A 15,751-nucleotide genomic window follows, 5' to 3' on the forward strand; every position below is an offset into this window, starting at 1 on the left:
GTGGGGAGCCCTGAGAACCCAGGGCCGTTGATGGTGGCAATGGGGGCGGTGACGATGGCGATGGTGGTGGCCGAGGGTTTGAAGCATCGGGCCACCCAGGCCACAGCTTCAAGGAGGCAGCTGGGTTTGGTTTCTTTCGTTCAGGAAACGCTGATTTTTCTTTACTGAACTAACCTCACTCACAGCTCTGGCTGTGGAGAGGTCATTAAAGATTGTAGGGGTGACAGTCCTGTTCTGTTCTTTTACAGGTCTCCTTAATTTTTAGTATTTTAATTTAATTTCAAATGAGTGACATTCCATTCATCAACAGCTCTCTTCGTTGCTGACACTGAAGTATAAGGGAGCATTAGCTGACGTTTTGAGTTGGGAGCATCATAAATGAACCACAAAACTATGAAAAAGAAGTTTCACATTTAATAAGATCTGTCATCATAACAGGACAAAAATAATTTTATTAAAAATATACAGAAACACAACAGAAGGCTGTCCAGTGACCAGAGAAACAAGTGTTGCATTAAGGGTACCAATCAGGCTACCAATCTGTCCTTAGCCGTTTAAACGCAAAAAATTCTTAGTAAAAGCAGTTTTTTAAAAAACAGTAGTAAATCATACACTTCCCTTGGGAAAACATTTTTCAAGTAAATTTTAAAGTACTCTGACAATTTGCCTTTTCTCTCGATGTTGCTGATAGCGCCGGCATCTCGTATGCCAAAGGCCTCTCTGCCGGCTGCTGTGAGTCTTGATGCGCATACGCCGTGTTCGCTTTTGAATGGTTCTCCTTCCACGCTCACTGCTGTAGGAGCGAAGGTGTAATTTTTTCACACTTACATTTAACACGTGCAAACAGAACACTGAGATAGGCAGTTGAGTTCATTCACAAAAAAATTCTGAATATATCCTTGAAACAAACTTTCAACAGCTTCAGCTTTCCTTCAAAAACGGACCCCCACAGTCCCACACGTAGCTCAGGTGCAGTACAGAAGGAGCGTGGGGGGGAGTGGGGCGGGACAGAGCCTTGGTGCGGGGGCGTCGCAGTCTGTCGTGGAGAGAAGAGCCCGGCGGGGCCACGACTTCACTCCGCTTTCTCACCCGCCTTTGTTTTCACGAAGAACTCAGGCCTGTAGATGCAGCGGCAGGCCAGGAGCTGAGGAAGCAGCCCGTAGGCTACGTTTACCGCCAGAAACAGGACTTTGGCTTCCTCGGGGACTCGGTAGATGTACGCAGTCCTGGCGTGAAGAGAGGCACCGATGTGGGAAAACTGGGCCTGTCACGGGGGAAAAAAGGAGAGGGTTAAGTGTGAACTTTGCATCCACTTGGACGCGCGATGAGTTCTGCCCGATTCGTTCAGACCGTGTTTCTGTGCCCTGAGAGACCGTTGGCGCTTCCAAACAGCCCACCGCCTAGGATGTTCCGTGGGTTCAGGGTCCGCCTCGACGCCGCTGTGCAAGTAGAGCGCACCCTCCTGACAGTGGCTCCGTCACAGCCGCCTCGGGACCCTCCCGGGGCCCTGGAGCAAACGCTAGTCCAGTTACCAGTCTCCCCCAACTCCCTGGAGCAAATGCTCAAAGCCGTTGATGATGTGTTTTTGTTGGTTGGTTTATTAATGTATTTGTTTCTTATGCAACTTTAAAAAAAAAATAATGCCAAGGGTTGGTTTTGTAAGATGAGGTTATCTGTTTGCCGGCATGGGCAGGGCTGGGTTGGGGCTGCTCTACTGAACTAGAGCGGGCGACCCGGTCAAAGCCTCCCGCCGGTGCCTCTGCTCGTTCAGAACCATATGGCACACGGCGCCGCTTGGGCATTTCTTTATATTTTCTACAAGAACAGGGAAAACGGCATTGGAAAAGGCTCCTGTGGGAAGGATTCCTCAGGCTCCCTGTATCGCCGCAAAGTGCAACCCCAGGAGCCTGCATTTCCGCACCTCACTGAGGTTCCAGATGGACGTGAAACAGAACTGGGAACCTAAATAATCAGTAATAAGTGGTGGACTGTTCCTTGGGTCCCAAGTGAAGAGACAAAAGGTGTCACAACATAAAGGAGGCACAGGAATGACAATGAAAAGCTAATTTGCTTCAAATACGTGAGCGTTACTTGACATTTGCTTCCCTGTAAAATCCGTTTGTTCTGCTACGTGGCTGACAGATTCAGCGTGTCACTGGGCACCTGACTTTATTTACAAGGGAAGGACAAGCTTCCCTAAGCAGCGTGTGTACCGATTTGTATCAGTAACAGATGTTTTCACAAATCACTGATGAGTTCTGGGGACCTCGGCCACAGCGTCGCTACTCTCTGGAGACAGGTGTTGCCAAGGACGCCTCTGCTCTGCCCTCCAGCGCCCCTCCCCAGGGGCAGACGCCCGACAGAACCATTTCATCTCTGGGCCGTGAGGACAGAAGACCCTGAGAGCAGTGGGCATGTGAGAGGCTGCTCCTGTGGACGTTGGGGGACACTGAACAGGAGCTTGTGCCCCCCTCCCCCCACTGTTTTTCCCTGGGGCCTATTTTGAATGACGGTTTGTCTGCATATATAACCAGATCTTGTCTTCTCTTCTAGAGGCCAGATTCGGACCCCGATTTTCAGAAATGTGGGTTTGGTGTCTCTTGTCTTTACAGACACTTGCGCTGTATATACATCCCAAAAGCCACCACATGCAGGGACACGCCAGCCATCTCTGGAGAGAGTGGATGACACAACCAGGCGTGCCACCTGCACCAGGAAACCCCCACAGCCTCAGGCTCTTGCGCATCTCGTGCAGCTAACACCTCAGTGCCGCCGCAGACCACCATCACGTGCTTAGGTCAGAGGGCAAGCCCCCCACGGGCAGGTTCTGTGTCTGATGTCTTGTCACACCTACTGCACTGATACAGCTCAGTAAACGTTCTACAACCGTGGTCTCTCAGCTGTCAGAATTACACGTCAAGCTCTCCCACAGAGCATTCGCCGTTTTTGTACCTGTTTTATTTAGTGGGTCCTCTGCAGAATTATTTAATGAGAGGCAGATACTGTGATTGTCCTAATCAAGTGGTGTCTCTGTGTGAGAGGAGGCCTGAGGTCAGTTTTTTGGGTTTTTTTTGCACTTTCCAGTACTGAGCATAGTTTAGATGGTGTGTTCATGTGGCCACACCTTGGCTGAATGAGCATCCGACCCTGCCTTCCGCCCAGCGCAGAGTCCAACACACGGGGTCCTGAGGTTTCTGGAAGATCTCAGTCTCCCCTGGGGAGGGTCTCCTTCCCCAGCACGTAGCTGAGAAGGGGCTGCACAGTGTCTCCTGGGTGATGTTCCCTCCTCAGGATGGGGCCTGATTGTCAGGCTGGGGTCAGTGGCTCCGTGACCTCTGTTGTGAGCTAACAGGTGGCCCAGGGTCATAGATACAAGTCAGAGATCCCAGACATTTCCCCAGAATCCAGTGATGAGATCGAGCATCTAATAGTGTGTCCTGTGCTTCATTCTAAATAATTTCTCATGTTTAATTGAGATGCAGTTTGAGTTTTTTTTTCTTTTAAAATGGATGATTGGGGTACGAAATGAGGGAATAGCCCAGCCGGTGTGGCTCAGTGGTTGAGCATCAACCTATGATCCAGGAGGTCAGGGTTCGATTCCCGGTCAGGGCACAGGCCCGGGTTGCAGGCTCCATCCCCAGTAGGGGGCGAGCAGGAGGCAGCCGATCAATGACTCTCATCATTGATGTTTATATCTCTCTTCCTCCTCTCCCTTCAGTAAAGACATATTTAAGAAAGAATGAAAGAAAATGAGGCAATAAAGACAAAAGTTAAACTTCAGTAGCTCTGTTTTCTTATATTTATGGAGACAGCCTGGAAGGAATGATCAAAAATCACATTCCTGGTTCCAGAAAAAAACAAAGTTTCCTGTGTCCACATAAATACAGGCAAAACCAGGTACGAACGTTGAGACAACAGCCAGGCTGTTTGGGCCATCGCAGTGTCAGTAGCTAACCCAGAACCCTTCAGTCCGCAGGCCGACGCTCCAACCACTGAGCCAGGCCGGCTAGGGCTGAAATCTTAAATCTTAAATCTTCAGGTTAATAGCTCTCAATTCTCTTCAGTGGCTGTGGCGTTGAAAGACTGGGAGATGTTATTATAAACGGCGATACCACCTGCTGGGTACGTGACATCGGACAAATCATGTAACCTCGCTGGGCCTCATCTGTGTAACTGGTGGAGTACCTGCCAGGTAGTTACTGTGAGATTTAAATAAAGTATGTATGTAGAACTGTCTAATAAAGAACTATAAAAAAAGGGGTGTGTGTGTCCAATTGCTATCTCCTACCCTAAAACACCAGGCAGACGTGTTTTTCAGATACTCAACCACGACAGCTGAATCCCCAGTAAACGTGCATCTGGAGCATGTTTCGAGTACCTGAGCAAGGCCTCCCGCGTGTACCAGCGTCACATCTGCCATCCAGGAGCATCCAGGTACCACTAAGCCGTAAAGTGCCACCAGGAAATAAGGGACAGAATAGAAGAGGTACGCGAGCATCTGCGTTGAACAGAGAACCGTCATCAGCCAATCGGCCATTAACCCGTCGGAAGAACACACAACACCAACCCTTTCAACAATTTCAGTTTCTCGTGGAACCACATGTTACCATCTTTACATTTTTAAAAATATGTTTTTACTGATTTCAGGGAGAGGGGGAGAGAGATAAACATCAATGATGAGTCACTGATCAGCTGCCTCCTGCATGCACCCCACTGGGGATTGAGGAGCCCCAAACCCAGTCATGTGGTTCATAGGGAATCGAATCGTGACCTGGTTCATGGGTCAACACTCAGCCACGCCGGCTGAGCCCATGTTCCTACTCTTAAAGACAGAAAACAGAAAAATCTTAGGCTCTGGAACTACTTGACCTGTATTTTAGGATAAGCAGCAGGATCCTTCAGGTAGGGCTCTTGAAACTGCGTATAGAATCGGCAGAGCTCGGCTGGGCAGTCCAGAGCGATCTGGAAACAAATGAATCGTTACCAAGGTGCAGTGACAGCCGGCTCCTGTATTTGCTGACGAGGCTGCATATGCCAGGTTTAGTCACAGGCAACTTCACCATGTAACAAAAACTATGTGTGGCAGGAGCTCCCCGGAAGCACAGGACCGTTCTGCACCGAGTCCAGCCCACTGTGATTTTGCAAGATTCAAAAATAGCCTCCTCTGTCCAGTGCCTCACAGTGTGCACGGCCTTAGGGGGCAAGGATTTGAGAGCAGGGTCCTCACGTCTGAAGCCACCTCCTGCATCCACTTCGAGAGCAGAGCAGGTTTAGTCCCAGCGCAGTGGACTGGAATCCACAGAAGACACAAAGTATCTCTGGCGCCTTACTGGGTCCTTAAGACAGCTTCTCATGCTGAACCCAGCCAGCCAACCCCAAAACAATCCACTGCATCAGCTCACACTTGTCACTCTGCACCCCAACTGTCACACGATGGCAGCAGGCTTAGAACAGTCGGTAACTGCCATCGAAGCTGAATATCATTTACCAGGACGTTGTGAAGGATCATTGGTTGATAAAAATTGTAACATCAGTCATTTATCGAACAGCTACTATGTATCAGGCCCTCTACCTGTGTCTGATGTTGGTTATTTAATCTTCGAAACAATGCTACAAGCTAGCTCTTGTTGTCTTATAGAGGAAGAAACTAGGGTCAAAGAGGTTAAGGGATTTTTCCGAGGCCACAAGGCCACACAGGTGCTTAAGTGGCCAGGATTCCAGCTCCTTACTCTAGAAGCTCTTCTTCAATCCCAATGCCCTACCCTTGAGAACACGTGGGTGCCCAAGGCCACAGTCTTACTGCCATCTTAAGCGATCACCCTTTGCCAAGATATTTAAATCAAATCAGAAATGTCAAAGGAACCAAAAGGAGGACACTCTGGTGGCTACTTTTTCAAGTGCCCTAAAATAAGGGAGGAAAGATATTTCTGGGTAGAGCTTGATCTCAGGACCTGTAGGAGGCAGCATGGAGCAGCCCGGGATGGACCGGTGTGGGTAGGAGAGCCGCAGGACATGGGCCCAGCCCTCCAGGGTCTGATGGGAGGAATGTTCTTTTGTTAGTGTGCTAGGAAGTCTGGTATATGTGGGACGTTGATCTGTTCTGCTTACCAGGCCTCTGAACAGGCTAAATGCAGTTGCCAGGAGGAGACATATGACCAACATACAGTCCAATGGTCTTCTCAGCAGGTCCTTCGCCTGGACTTCTTGAACAACCTAAAATAGAGTTTGTAACCAGTGGGCAGGTCCAGAATGCACCCCCAGAGAAGAACCTGAGACCTCCAAAGAGAATTCCGAAGATGCACAATTCCTATCACAAACCAACCAGCCATATAATGTCAAGAAAATCATTTTCCCCTTCAAGGCTCAGTTTCCTCTGTGTAATGGGCAGATGGGGTCACGTGATCTTGGAGGGCCCTTCTCACTGTGAGACCATTTTTTTTTTTCTTGAAATAACTTTTTTTGTGATTGTAAATATAAGGCATACTTGTTTCAGAAATAAACCGTAGCCCTAGTCTGTTTGGCTCAGTGGTTAGAGTGTCAGCCTGCAGACTGAAGTGTCCCGGGTTCTATTCTGGCCACGGGCTGCAGGCTCCATTCCCGGCCCTGGTCTGGGGCACATATGGGAAGCAACCCATCAATGCGTCCCTCTCACATTGATATTTCCCTCCCTCCCTCTCACTGAAATACAATGGAAAAAGTATCCTCTGTGAGAATAAGTAAATATAAAATAAAAATCACCTTGGAGGGATAATGATAATTTTCTGACGGCTGATGGTAAATTCGGAAACCAGCCCAAACAGGAAGACATGTGTAGGGTATGCTTAAGAAAAACGCAGGGCAAACCCGTGTCCCGAACTTCCCTGTTTAGATAAAAAGAGAGAAAGCGAAAGTCAAAAGTTTGCCGAAAGTGTATATAAACACAAGTGGCATTTAGGATACCCCCCCAGCACCCCCCATCTCAGGTCATCTAAAATCTCACTATGGACCAGATTATTTATTGATTTCAAAGAGAGAGGGAGGGAATGGGGGAGAGAGAGAGAGAGAGAGAAACATCAGTGATGAGAGTCACTGATCAGCTTCCTCCTGCACGCCCCCTGCTGGGAATCAAGAATCATGTGTCCTGACCAGGGATCGAACCACGGTCTTGGGGATCATGGGTCAATGCTCAGCCACTGAGCCATGCCAGCCAGGCCAGGCAATATTTTTAACAAAAAAAACCAGATCAACTCAGAACTGTTAGGTGTTTAACAGCACGTCCCACCTACAGTGTCTTTAAGGCGTATTTACTAAAATATACTGGTCTCTCGCAACACGTAAGTAACCTCACATTAGCTGTAAAGAGTCTTAACTTTCAAGCACATTTTTCAAGTTACCATAGAATGTGAGTTATACACAGCGTGAGGCAAAAGTAGGTTTACAGTTATTTGTATGGAAAATAACACAGTGATTGCCTGGCTGGTGTGGCTCAGTGGTCGAGCATCAACCTGGGATCCAGGAGATCTTGGTTCGATTCCCGGTCAGGGCACAGGCCCGGGGTGCAGGCTCCTCGATCCCCAGTAGGGGGCGTGCATGAGGCAGCCGATCAATGACTCATCATTGATGTTTCTCTCTGAAATCAATAAAAAAATATGTATTTTTTAAAAAGAGTAACAGTGATGAATAAATAATACGAGAATAAACTGTTTCTCGTATTTATAACTGTAAACCTGATTTCGCCCCGCTCTGTATATTACAAAAGTTATAAGAAGTATTTGCACCTGGAATGTAGCCACAGACACAATACTTGCCCCGTCCAGACCCCTCTAGAGGTCAGGAATCACTGATATTTAAATTGCCTAGTTGTTGAATCAATGTACCCGTCTGAAAACTGCCCAGAGGCATTTCGCCAGGTTTAAGGTTAAGGAGGGGAAAAATCATTCCGGCAAAACAGCTCTTTCGGTCAGCTCAGAATTTCTTGGTTCTGTTACAACCAAAACAGCTTCTCCGTTTAAAAAACAATCCCCATTGTTTCAGAAAAGGAAAGTGAATTTTAAGATTAAAAGTTTCTTACCTACAATGTTTCCTGGCACAAAAACAACCATGCTCATCATAATGGATCCCACCCAGTACAGGCCAATGTTTCTGTAACTTTCCCTGTGACGAAAAAAAGTCTCGGCTTAGGATAATTCGTGAAAGATGACTCATGGTGTTACCTTGATTCTAACTGGAAAAGCACGGGCATTGGAACCTTCTGGAGAGTCACAAATCGGACACAAGGAGCCCTGATGGGGACACTCGGTTTCCATGTGTGACACAGTGGAACCCTCTCTGTGTCCTGAGCAGGGACTGCACTTGCCGCCCTGACCTGCAGACCGCAACACCCTCGCCGCCTTGTGAACCGAGAAAGGAGACTCGCAAGCGAAAGGAAACTGGGTCCGTTTCTCAGATTCTCAAGTTTCTCAAGTACGAGTCATGGGGTGCGAAGTGGATTCTTCCTGGCGTCCCAGGATTCTGGCCACAGCCCCCGAAAGGTGGAGAGGATAGTGACATACACCCCTAATCTTCAAGCTCCTCCAATGGATGTCCCCAAAAGGAGGGTCTTGGAAAGGAACAGAGGGGTTCCCTTCCGAACTGTGTGTTTCCTGCCCTGTCCTGCACCTAAGCCAAACCCTAGAGACCCATTGGGTGACTGTCGCCAGGGGGCAGGCAGGAGTCTCCTCTCCCGTGGGTGCTAACAGAGCTGCGGGACACGTAAAGCCGGGTCTGACCCATCTCCATCGAGCAGCCTTCGTGTCCGTGGACGCCTGTCTGTGTTGATGCCTCTGTGTCCCCCTTACATACCCGCTCGTCGGTTGCTAAGGTGGCAGAGGTGAGGTGACTTACTCCCATGCGATGGCTGCCACCATCACCAGGTACATCAGGTAGTGAGCAGAGCCGTCCCAGTAGCAGACCATGTGCCCATACGCAGTGTTCAGGTACGGTTCGCCCTGACGGAAGCATTGAAAGGAAGCCCAGTTTACATGCGACTCGAGACACCCACTGGAGCACCTGCAGTGCAGGTAAAACCGAACAGAACTGATCTGTGCGAATCCTCAATTCATTTAAAGTATCTTATTTACGCCCGGCTGGCGTGGCCCAGCGGTTGAGCATTGACCTAGGATCCAGGAGATCTCGGTTCGATTCCCGGTCAGGGCACAGGCCCGGGGTGCAGGCTCCTTGATCCCCAGCAGGGGGCGAGCGGGAGGCAGCCGATCAGTGACTCTCATCACTGATGTTTCTCTCTCTCTCCCTCTCCCTTCCTCTCAGTGAAAAACACATTTTTTTTTAAAAAGTATCTCATTTCCATTAAATACAAGTTCTGGAGGAGGGCAATGGGCCTGTTGTGAGATGGGCGTTGCTGAGCGTACACACTGCTGAGAACTGTGTCCCCATTTCCCAGGCACATAAGCGGCCTCTGTCCCCACCAGTGAATGACACACCACGAGTCACCCCTGCTCACACCAGGTGAAAGGGTTTCGTCTCCAAGCAAAGTGGCTCGGGTGGGTGGGCGGGTGGGTGGCCGGCCCTCGGGCTTCAGCCTTGAGATGGCGGGCGGTGCCATACCTCTCTCAGGTAGTGCGTCATGAACCCGTCGATGACTCCATCCTGCTCCAGTCCTATGATGAGGTTCACCACGCTGGTAAACCCGAAAACCGCGTACACTAGGGCAGAGAGCAGCGGGTTACCCAGAGCAGCTCGGGGGACAGTGGCCACGGGCTGGCATTCGACAGCAGCAGTGGACCGTTGTAATGCTCTCCGGACAACCCCGCGGACGCCGTCGACAGGGACGGACAGAACACCCCCCCCACCCCCACCCCCCGACACTCGGCGGGACCTCTGCCTGAGTCGTGGATCTGACATCACTGCCCACCTGCGCCCACCGAGGGGACATCTGCTGACGGGTAAGAATGACAAACTCACCCACTGGCTCTGCCCCACCCTCCACTCCCCACACCTGCCCCCCACCTGGGCAAAGCCTGTAACCCAGCAGCCAAAAGGTAACGATAACCGCCAGGTTTAAACTAATGACTCGGAAGAGATGATTCATCTGGGTGGTCACCAGGCAGCCCAACCCCCACCAACCTGCAGACCCACCACGAGCAAGGAAAATAAACCGTTATAGCCACGGCAAGGAGACAACCTAAATGTCCATCAACAGGAATGAACCCTGTGTGTGTGCTTATATTATATACTGTATAAAACATATTCTTTAGCCATAAAAAAAAGAGGAAACCCTGCCATTTGCAACAACATGGCTGGGATCCTGGCAGAAGGACGCCCCTCCGCTCCTCACGCCTTGTCCCAGTGCACTCTGACCTCCAGCTGGGAGAGGGTGGGACCCGCAGCCCGGGGCAGGCCCTAGCTCGGAGGAGAGGGCCGTGTCATCCTGAAATACTCCTCCAGTTCCTGCCACTGTACCCTCCGGCTTGGCGTATCCACAGCCACGGAGGAAACAGGGTGGAGGCCACCCTGCTGAGCTAATCGGTGGACACGGTGGTTTCCCCGGCCGTGGGGACAGACGTACCGTAGAACAGCGGGTCCCGGGGTGGTTTTCTTTTGACGAGTAATCGCGCCAACAGGGCTACCAGCAGCAGGATGAGGGCAGCAACCCCTACAATTGTCCAGAAGCTGCAAGGGCCAGAACAGGGAGGTGGTCACTTATCAAAATAAACACATTGGGGCCAGAACTTCCTGGCCGATGAATGCGGTGGCTCCCAGCTCTGCCTCTGTCTGCGGCTTGAGCCCTGTGCAGGGGACCATGTCTGTTTACAGCACTGTGGCCCCTTGGGGCCTCCCCCTGTGACTTTTGGGGACCGGAGCCATCAGGTCCTCGCTCTCCTGTCAGCCGGCCCCCCTGCCCAGGTGATGCGTCTGAGCGGCTGCCACCTCTGCTCCTCCAACCCTCGCTTCCCAGTGGCTGGCAGGCCACCTCCCTCGGTGCTCCAGGAGGCAAGCTGGAGTCACTGTCACACACACCTTCCAGGGGCACGAGGAAGGAGAGTCACATAATCAAAGGTACCAGAGGGCCCTGCCGGCATGGCTCAGTGGTTGAGCATCGGCCTAGGATCCAGGAGATTGTGGTTCGATTCCCAGTCGGGGCACATGCCCGGGGTGCAGGCTCCTCGATCCCCAGTAGGGGGCGAGCAGGAGGCAGCCCATCAATGATTCTCATCATGGATGTTTCTCTCTCTCTCCCTCTCCCTCTCTCTGAAATCAGTAAAGACTTTTTTTTTTTTTTTTTTTTTTAAATGGTACCAGAGGATGAGGCCGATCTCAGGAGGGGAGGAGTCTGGGCCAGACCTGAGACCAGAAGGAAGTCAGCCACTTCCACACCCAGGGCCAGCTGGCCCACTGGCCAGCGTCCAGCCCCATACCCGGAAAGCAGAGGCGAGGCAAGGCCAGGCACAGCCCCTGGACCTTCTCATGGGAAAAGGTAGGGCACCCGGCAGGCCAGGCGCCAAGGCCCCTCCTCAGCAGGCGGCTGGAGGCCGAGAGGTTTGGTGGACACAGCAGTCAAGAGACCTTATATCCTAGCCCTGGCCAGTTTGGCTCAGTGTTTACAGCGTTGGCCTGCAGACTGAAGGGTCCCAGGTTCGATTCCGGCCAAGGGCAAGTACCTTGGTTGCAGGCTCAATCCCCAGCCCCGGTTGGGGTACATGCAGGAGGCAACCAATCGATGTGTCTCTCTCACATCCGTATTTCTCTCTCTCTCTCACTCTGTCTCTTCCACACTCTCTCTGAAAAGCAATGGAAAAAACATCCTGGGGTGAAGATTAAAAAATAACAATAATAAAATTAAGAGACCTAGATTCTAGTCACCACTCTGCCAGGGCCTAACTGTGACCTTGGGGACAACGCCACGGCCTCTCTATCCCTGCTCCTCCCGAGGACCTCGGAGGACGCCGGCGGTGGCACCGTCACACAGCTGGCGCTTGTCTGGAGCAGGGAGAAATGACCCGTGTGAACTGGTGCAGGGCATCCTCTGCTCTCCCCTCAGGAGCAGGAACACGGATGAGAGAGAAACTGGGGCAGCAGGCCATCCGTGTCTCCCGGGGACAGCCGTGCGCAGGACCTGCCGGCTCTGAGTCCAGCAAGGGCTGGAATGCGGAGCGCCCGGGGGAAGGGCTTCGACCAACCCAAGGGTGGAAAGGTGGTTGGTCTTGGGGTGAGGGGTGGGGGTGGGCAGAGGTTACTGATGCTTCTCGGAGAACAGACACCTGAGAGGGGCCGTGTGGGTGAGTGTGAGAGAGGGAGAGACCCCATCTCTTTCCTGGCCCCTCGACCTAAATCTGCTTTTTCTGTTTGTCAGGCTTTCGTAAAAGGTCTGGTGGGAAGGAATTAGCTTTGACTAACCCCAACCTAACTGAATGCCTACCACGCACAAGGCCCTGCGCCAGGCAGGACAACGGGAAGGTGAGCTGTGGCCGGGAAGGAGAGTTCTGAGGCGCAATGGGTGTGGGGGGCGGGGAGGGACTGGGGGGGACGGTTGGAGGAGGGAGAGATCACACCTGTTGGAGGGAGTGTCTGCGAGGTGCAGCTGCAACAGTCAGGGAGGGGGCGGGGAGGGAAGGAGACCAGCACGGGCGTGTGGCGTGGCTGCCCTGGGAGGGCAGGGCACTGGGGCAGGGGAGCCCGCAAGGGAGGCTCTGCGGGGATCAGAGAGGGCCAGTGCCAGGGCAAACTGCAAGGAGGGAGCAGATGCTAGCCCGGCCCCAGGACTTCCAGGGAAGGGGACGGTGGGAGGGAGGGAGTGGAGGAAGAATGGGAGGGGTCCAAGGCCCCCGGAACTCGAACCCGCAGGAGGGTGGTAAGAGTGATGGGACCATAGCTGCGGGGCCCAGCAGTGTGCTCAGTAATACACGTGCTGGGTCAATGCCATCACCGCCCTGTCAGGGCCAACACCTCAGGGTCACCCTCAGATCCTCTGCTGGCTACGCCAACCCTTCACCAGGCCACCGAGCCTCTCCCGGCAGAACGTCCCCACCACCGGCCATGTCGCTCTCCCTGTTCCTCTACCTGGAAGGCTCTGTCCTCAGATGTTCCCGTGGCCACGTCCTGCAGCTCAAGGGTCACCTCCTCCAAGAAGCCCTCCCAGACTACCAGTTCCCTTCCCAGTCACTCTCTCATGTTGTTTGTTCATAGCTATAACCCCAACACTTAGAACAGCGCCAGGTATACTACTAGTAGGTACTGGATAGATATCCGTCGAATCTCTTTAAATGCCACTGTAGGAGTGCAGGGTCCCCCCCCATGCCCTGTAGTCACAGACATGGGGCATTCACTCCCCAGAGTTGCGTGGTCCAGGAGATGTGCCCCTAGACTGGGTCAGACCAAGGGCGGTCGCCGCCGGTGCCGAGGGGCCACTCAGGATGGACGGGGTGCCATCTGGATACGGGAGGAGCAAGCGGTGGGCCCGGGAAGGGCAGAGGAGGAAGTCAGGGCCCTGCGGGCAGACACTTCTCCGCAGCCCGAAGGTCTGGGGGGGGTTTGCAGCCTATGGTCTGATGCAATTTCCTCGGCACCAACTGCTGTGGGTAACGGACCAGGTTACTTCCTCCTACCTCCTACCGCAGCGAAAAGAACAGCAGCTGGCACGGAGCCTGGCATCGTCCCCACCGCCCGGCAGGCCTGCGGCTGCAGGTGCTGGGCCACTGGGCCCGGGGCCCTCGCTGAGGACTGAGGGTCAGGGCTCTGAACCGGCCCCTGTGCACCACCTTCAGCCGCCCCACCCATTTCCTTAGAGGCGCGGGCACAGCCCTGCTCCCGATGCCACCCGGCCTCTGTGGGTCCCCACGGTGGGGTGCAAGTGCAGGCCATTGCACAGACCAGAAAACTGAGGCCAGGCCACACCCTCCATGCCAAAAGGCAGGCCTAGAACCCAGGTCTCTGTCCCTGGTTCGGGGCTAGCTGCTGCTGGTCACTCCGGACAGTTTCTAAAATTAATAAGGAGCCTGTGTGCGTCCAAACATGGGAACAGCGCTCCCTGCGAGACGCAGCCAAACAAGGCAGGAGCTGGGCGAAGGCGCCCCGCGCGCGGCCCTGGATGTCCTGCGCCCCCGCCCCCGGCTCCTCAAGGGCAGGGCACGGCCTTACCGGCCACCGTGACCGGGCACCGCGCTGGCACCGCGCGGGCCCCTGCGCTTGGCTCAGCCTCGTGCCAAATGGCCAGGACCCCAGGACCCGGCCGGCAGGCGGGACCCCGGGCGCCCCCCCTCCCCCGGAGGCTCAGCCGCCTCGGAGAAGTTGCCGGGGCGCCGCGTCCCCCGCCCCCCGCCCCGCGCCCGCCCCGCGCCGCCCACTCACTGGTGCTGGGCCGCCAGGTGGTTGAAGACGTAGGTGACCGGGATGGCCGACAGGGACAGCACGAAGACCCCGGTGGCCGCGGACGCGCTCATGCCTGCGCGCCCTTCACCGCATCTCGCGCGGGCGCCCCGCCCCTGCTTCCGGCAGCGCCGCGCGCGGGCCCCGCGGCCGAGCTCTCCGTGCGCCCCCCGCCGCGCTCACAGCGCCCCCTCCGCCCGCCCGCGGCCGAGCTCTCCGTGCGCCCCGCGCCCCCCGCCGCGCTCACAGCGCCCCCTCCGCCCGCCCGCGGCCGAGCTCTCCGTGCGCCCCGCGCCCCCCGCCGCGCTCACAGCGCCCCCTCCGCCCGCCCGCGGCCGAGCTCTCCGTGCGCCCCGCGCCGCGCTCACAGCGCCCCCTCCGCCCGCCCGCGGCCGAGCTCTCCGTGCGCCCCGCGCCCCGCGCCCCGCGCCGCGCTCACAGCGCCCCCTCCACCCGCCCGCGGCCGCCCCGCGCAGACCCAGGGGGCTCCCTCGCTCCGGGTCCTCCGGCCCGGGGGTGGCGACAGAGCGCGGCCGAGGGCCAGGTGCCGGCGGCACGTGTGTGCAGCGCGCCCGCTGGGGGCGGGGGTGGGGGTGGGGGGTCAGAGCCCGAGAGGCTGCACCCACTTCCACGTGGGGAACCCTCGCCCAGAGTCGGGAAGAGACGGGTGACCCCGAAACCCAGGCACACGCTCAACTGCGACCCAGCCCAGAAGTGTGGCCCCTGGACCCGAGCGTCCCCTCCGTTGGCATCTCCCCTCTTTCTGTCCGGAGGGGTCCAGGGGAGCCGCAGAGGGCTCCAGGCAGAAGTGTATCAGGAAGCGTGTCGCCTGACTGACTTCAGGGTGTTTGCTCCCCTTGGAAATGCTGGGTGTCTGTCGTGCAGGAGCGCAGATGGCAGGAGAAGCTGGAGAGGGCATCGGGGGCTCCCCCTTAGAGGACCCCGGGGGGCAAGAGAGCATTTAAGGGTGTGATGGGGAGGAGAGGCTGATGTAGCATCTTTTTGGGTTTTTTTCCCTACCCAGGAGGATATTTTTTCCATTGCTTTTCAGAGCGAGTGGAAGGGAGGAAGGGAGAGAGAGAGAAACATGGATGTGAGAGAGGCACAGCCAGGGGTTGCCTCCTCGGGGCTGGGGATCGAACCTGCAACCGAGGTACGTGCCCTTGTCTGGAATCGAACCCAGGACCCTTCAGTCCCCAGGCTGATGCTCTAACCACTGAGCCAGACCGGCTGGGGCCAGACCAGTAATGATGATTACGTCCCCGCTGGCTTGAAAAAAGGTCAGATATGGCTTAAAATACAAGGCATTCGGACAATAAAGTTGTTTGATTTTCCTTTTTCCCCCCAAGAGCCTCAATCTTCCCAGAAGCAAAAATAGAAACATGGAAGTCCACACCCGCCAGAGAAAGAC

General features: G+C 54.6%; 1 protein-coding gene across 1 annotated transcript; it reads right to left on the bottom strand.

Annotated features, from left to right (window-relative positions):
* Positions 1-434: 434 nt before the first annotated feature.
* On the bottom strand, positions 435-14,414 carry TM6SF1 (transmembrane 6 superfamily member 1). The gene is made up of 10 exons (XM_087829125.1): positions 14,323-14,414; positions 10,544-10,647; positions 9,583-9,680; positions 8,861-8,966; positions 8,051-8,140; positions 6,739-6,860; positions 6,109-6,213; positions 4,870-4,962; positions 4,379-4,498; positions 435-1,264 (listed from the first exon to the last, which is right to left on the bottom strand). Exons 1-10 carry the CDS (start codon positions 14,412-14,414, stop codon positions 1,073-1,075), a joined length of 1,122 nt encoding a protein of 373 aa, XP_087685251.1. The 3' UTR covers positions 435-1,072.
* Positions 14,415-15,751: the final 1,337 nt, after the last annotated feature.

The sequence above is a fragment of the Miniopterus natalensis genome, chromosome 22, assembly GCF_054644295.1.
Source record: "Miniopterus natalensis isolate mMinNat1 chromosome 22, mMinNat1.hap1, whole genome shotgun sequence".
NCBI lineage: Eukaryota > Metazoa > Chordata > Mammalia > Chiroptera > Miniopteridae > Miniopterus > Miniopterus natalensis.

What these genes read in the sequence shown, in the direction of transcription:
- TM6SF1 (XM_087829125.1), bottom strand. Translation starts at nt 14,414, where the DNA reads ATGAGCGCGTCCGCGGCCACCGGGGTCTTCGTGCTGTCCCTGTCGGCC. An exon ending in TGTGCCAGGAAACATTGTAG is followed by an intron (nt 6,861 to 8,050) that starts GTAAGAAACTTT and finishes TTATCTAAACAG; the next exon opens with GGAAGTTCGGGACACGGGTT. An exon ending in ACGCGGGAGGCCTTGCTCAG is followed by an intron (nt 1,265 to 4,378) that starts GTACTCGAAACA and finishes CCCCCGTGACAG; the next exon opens with GCCCAGTTTTCCCACATCGG.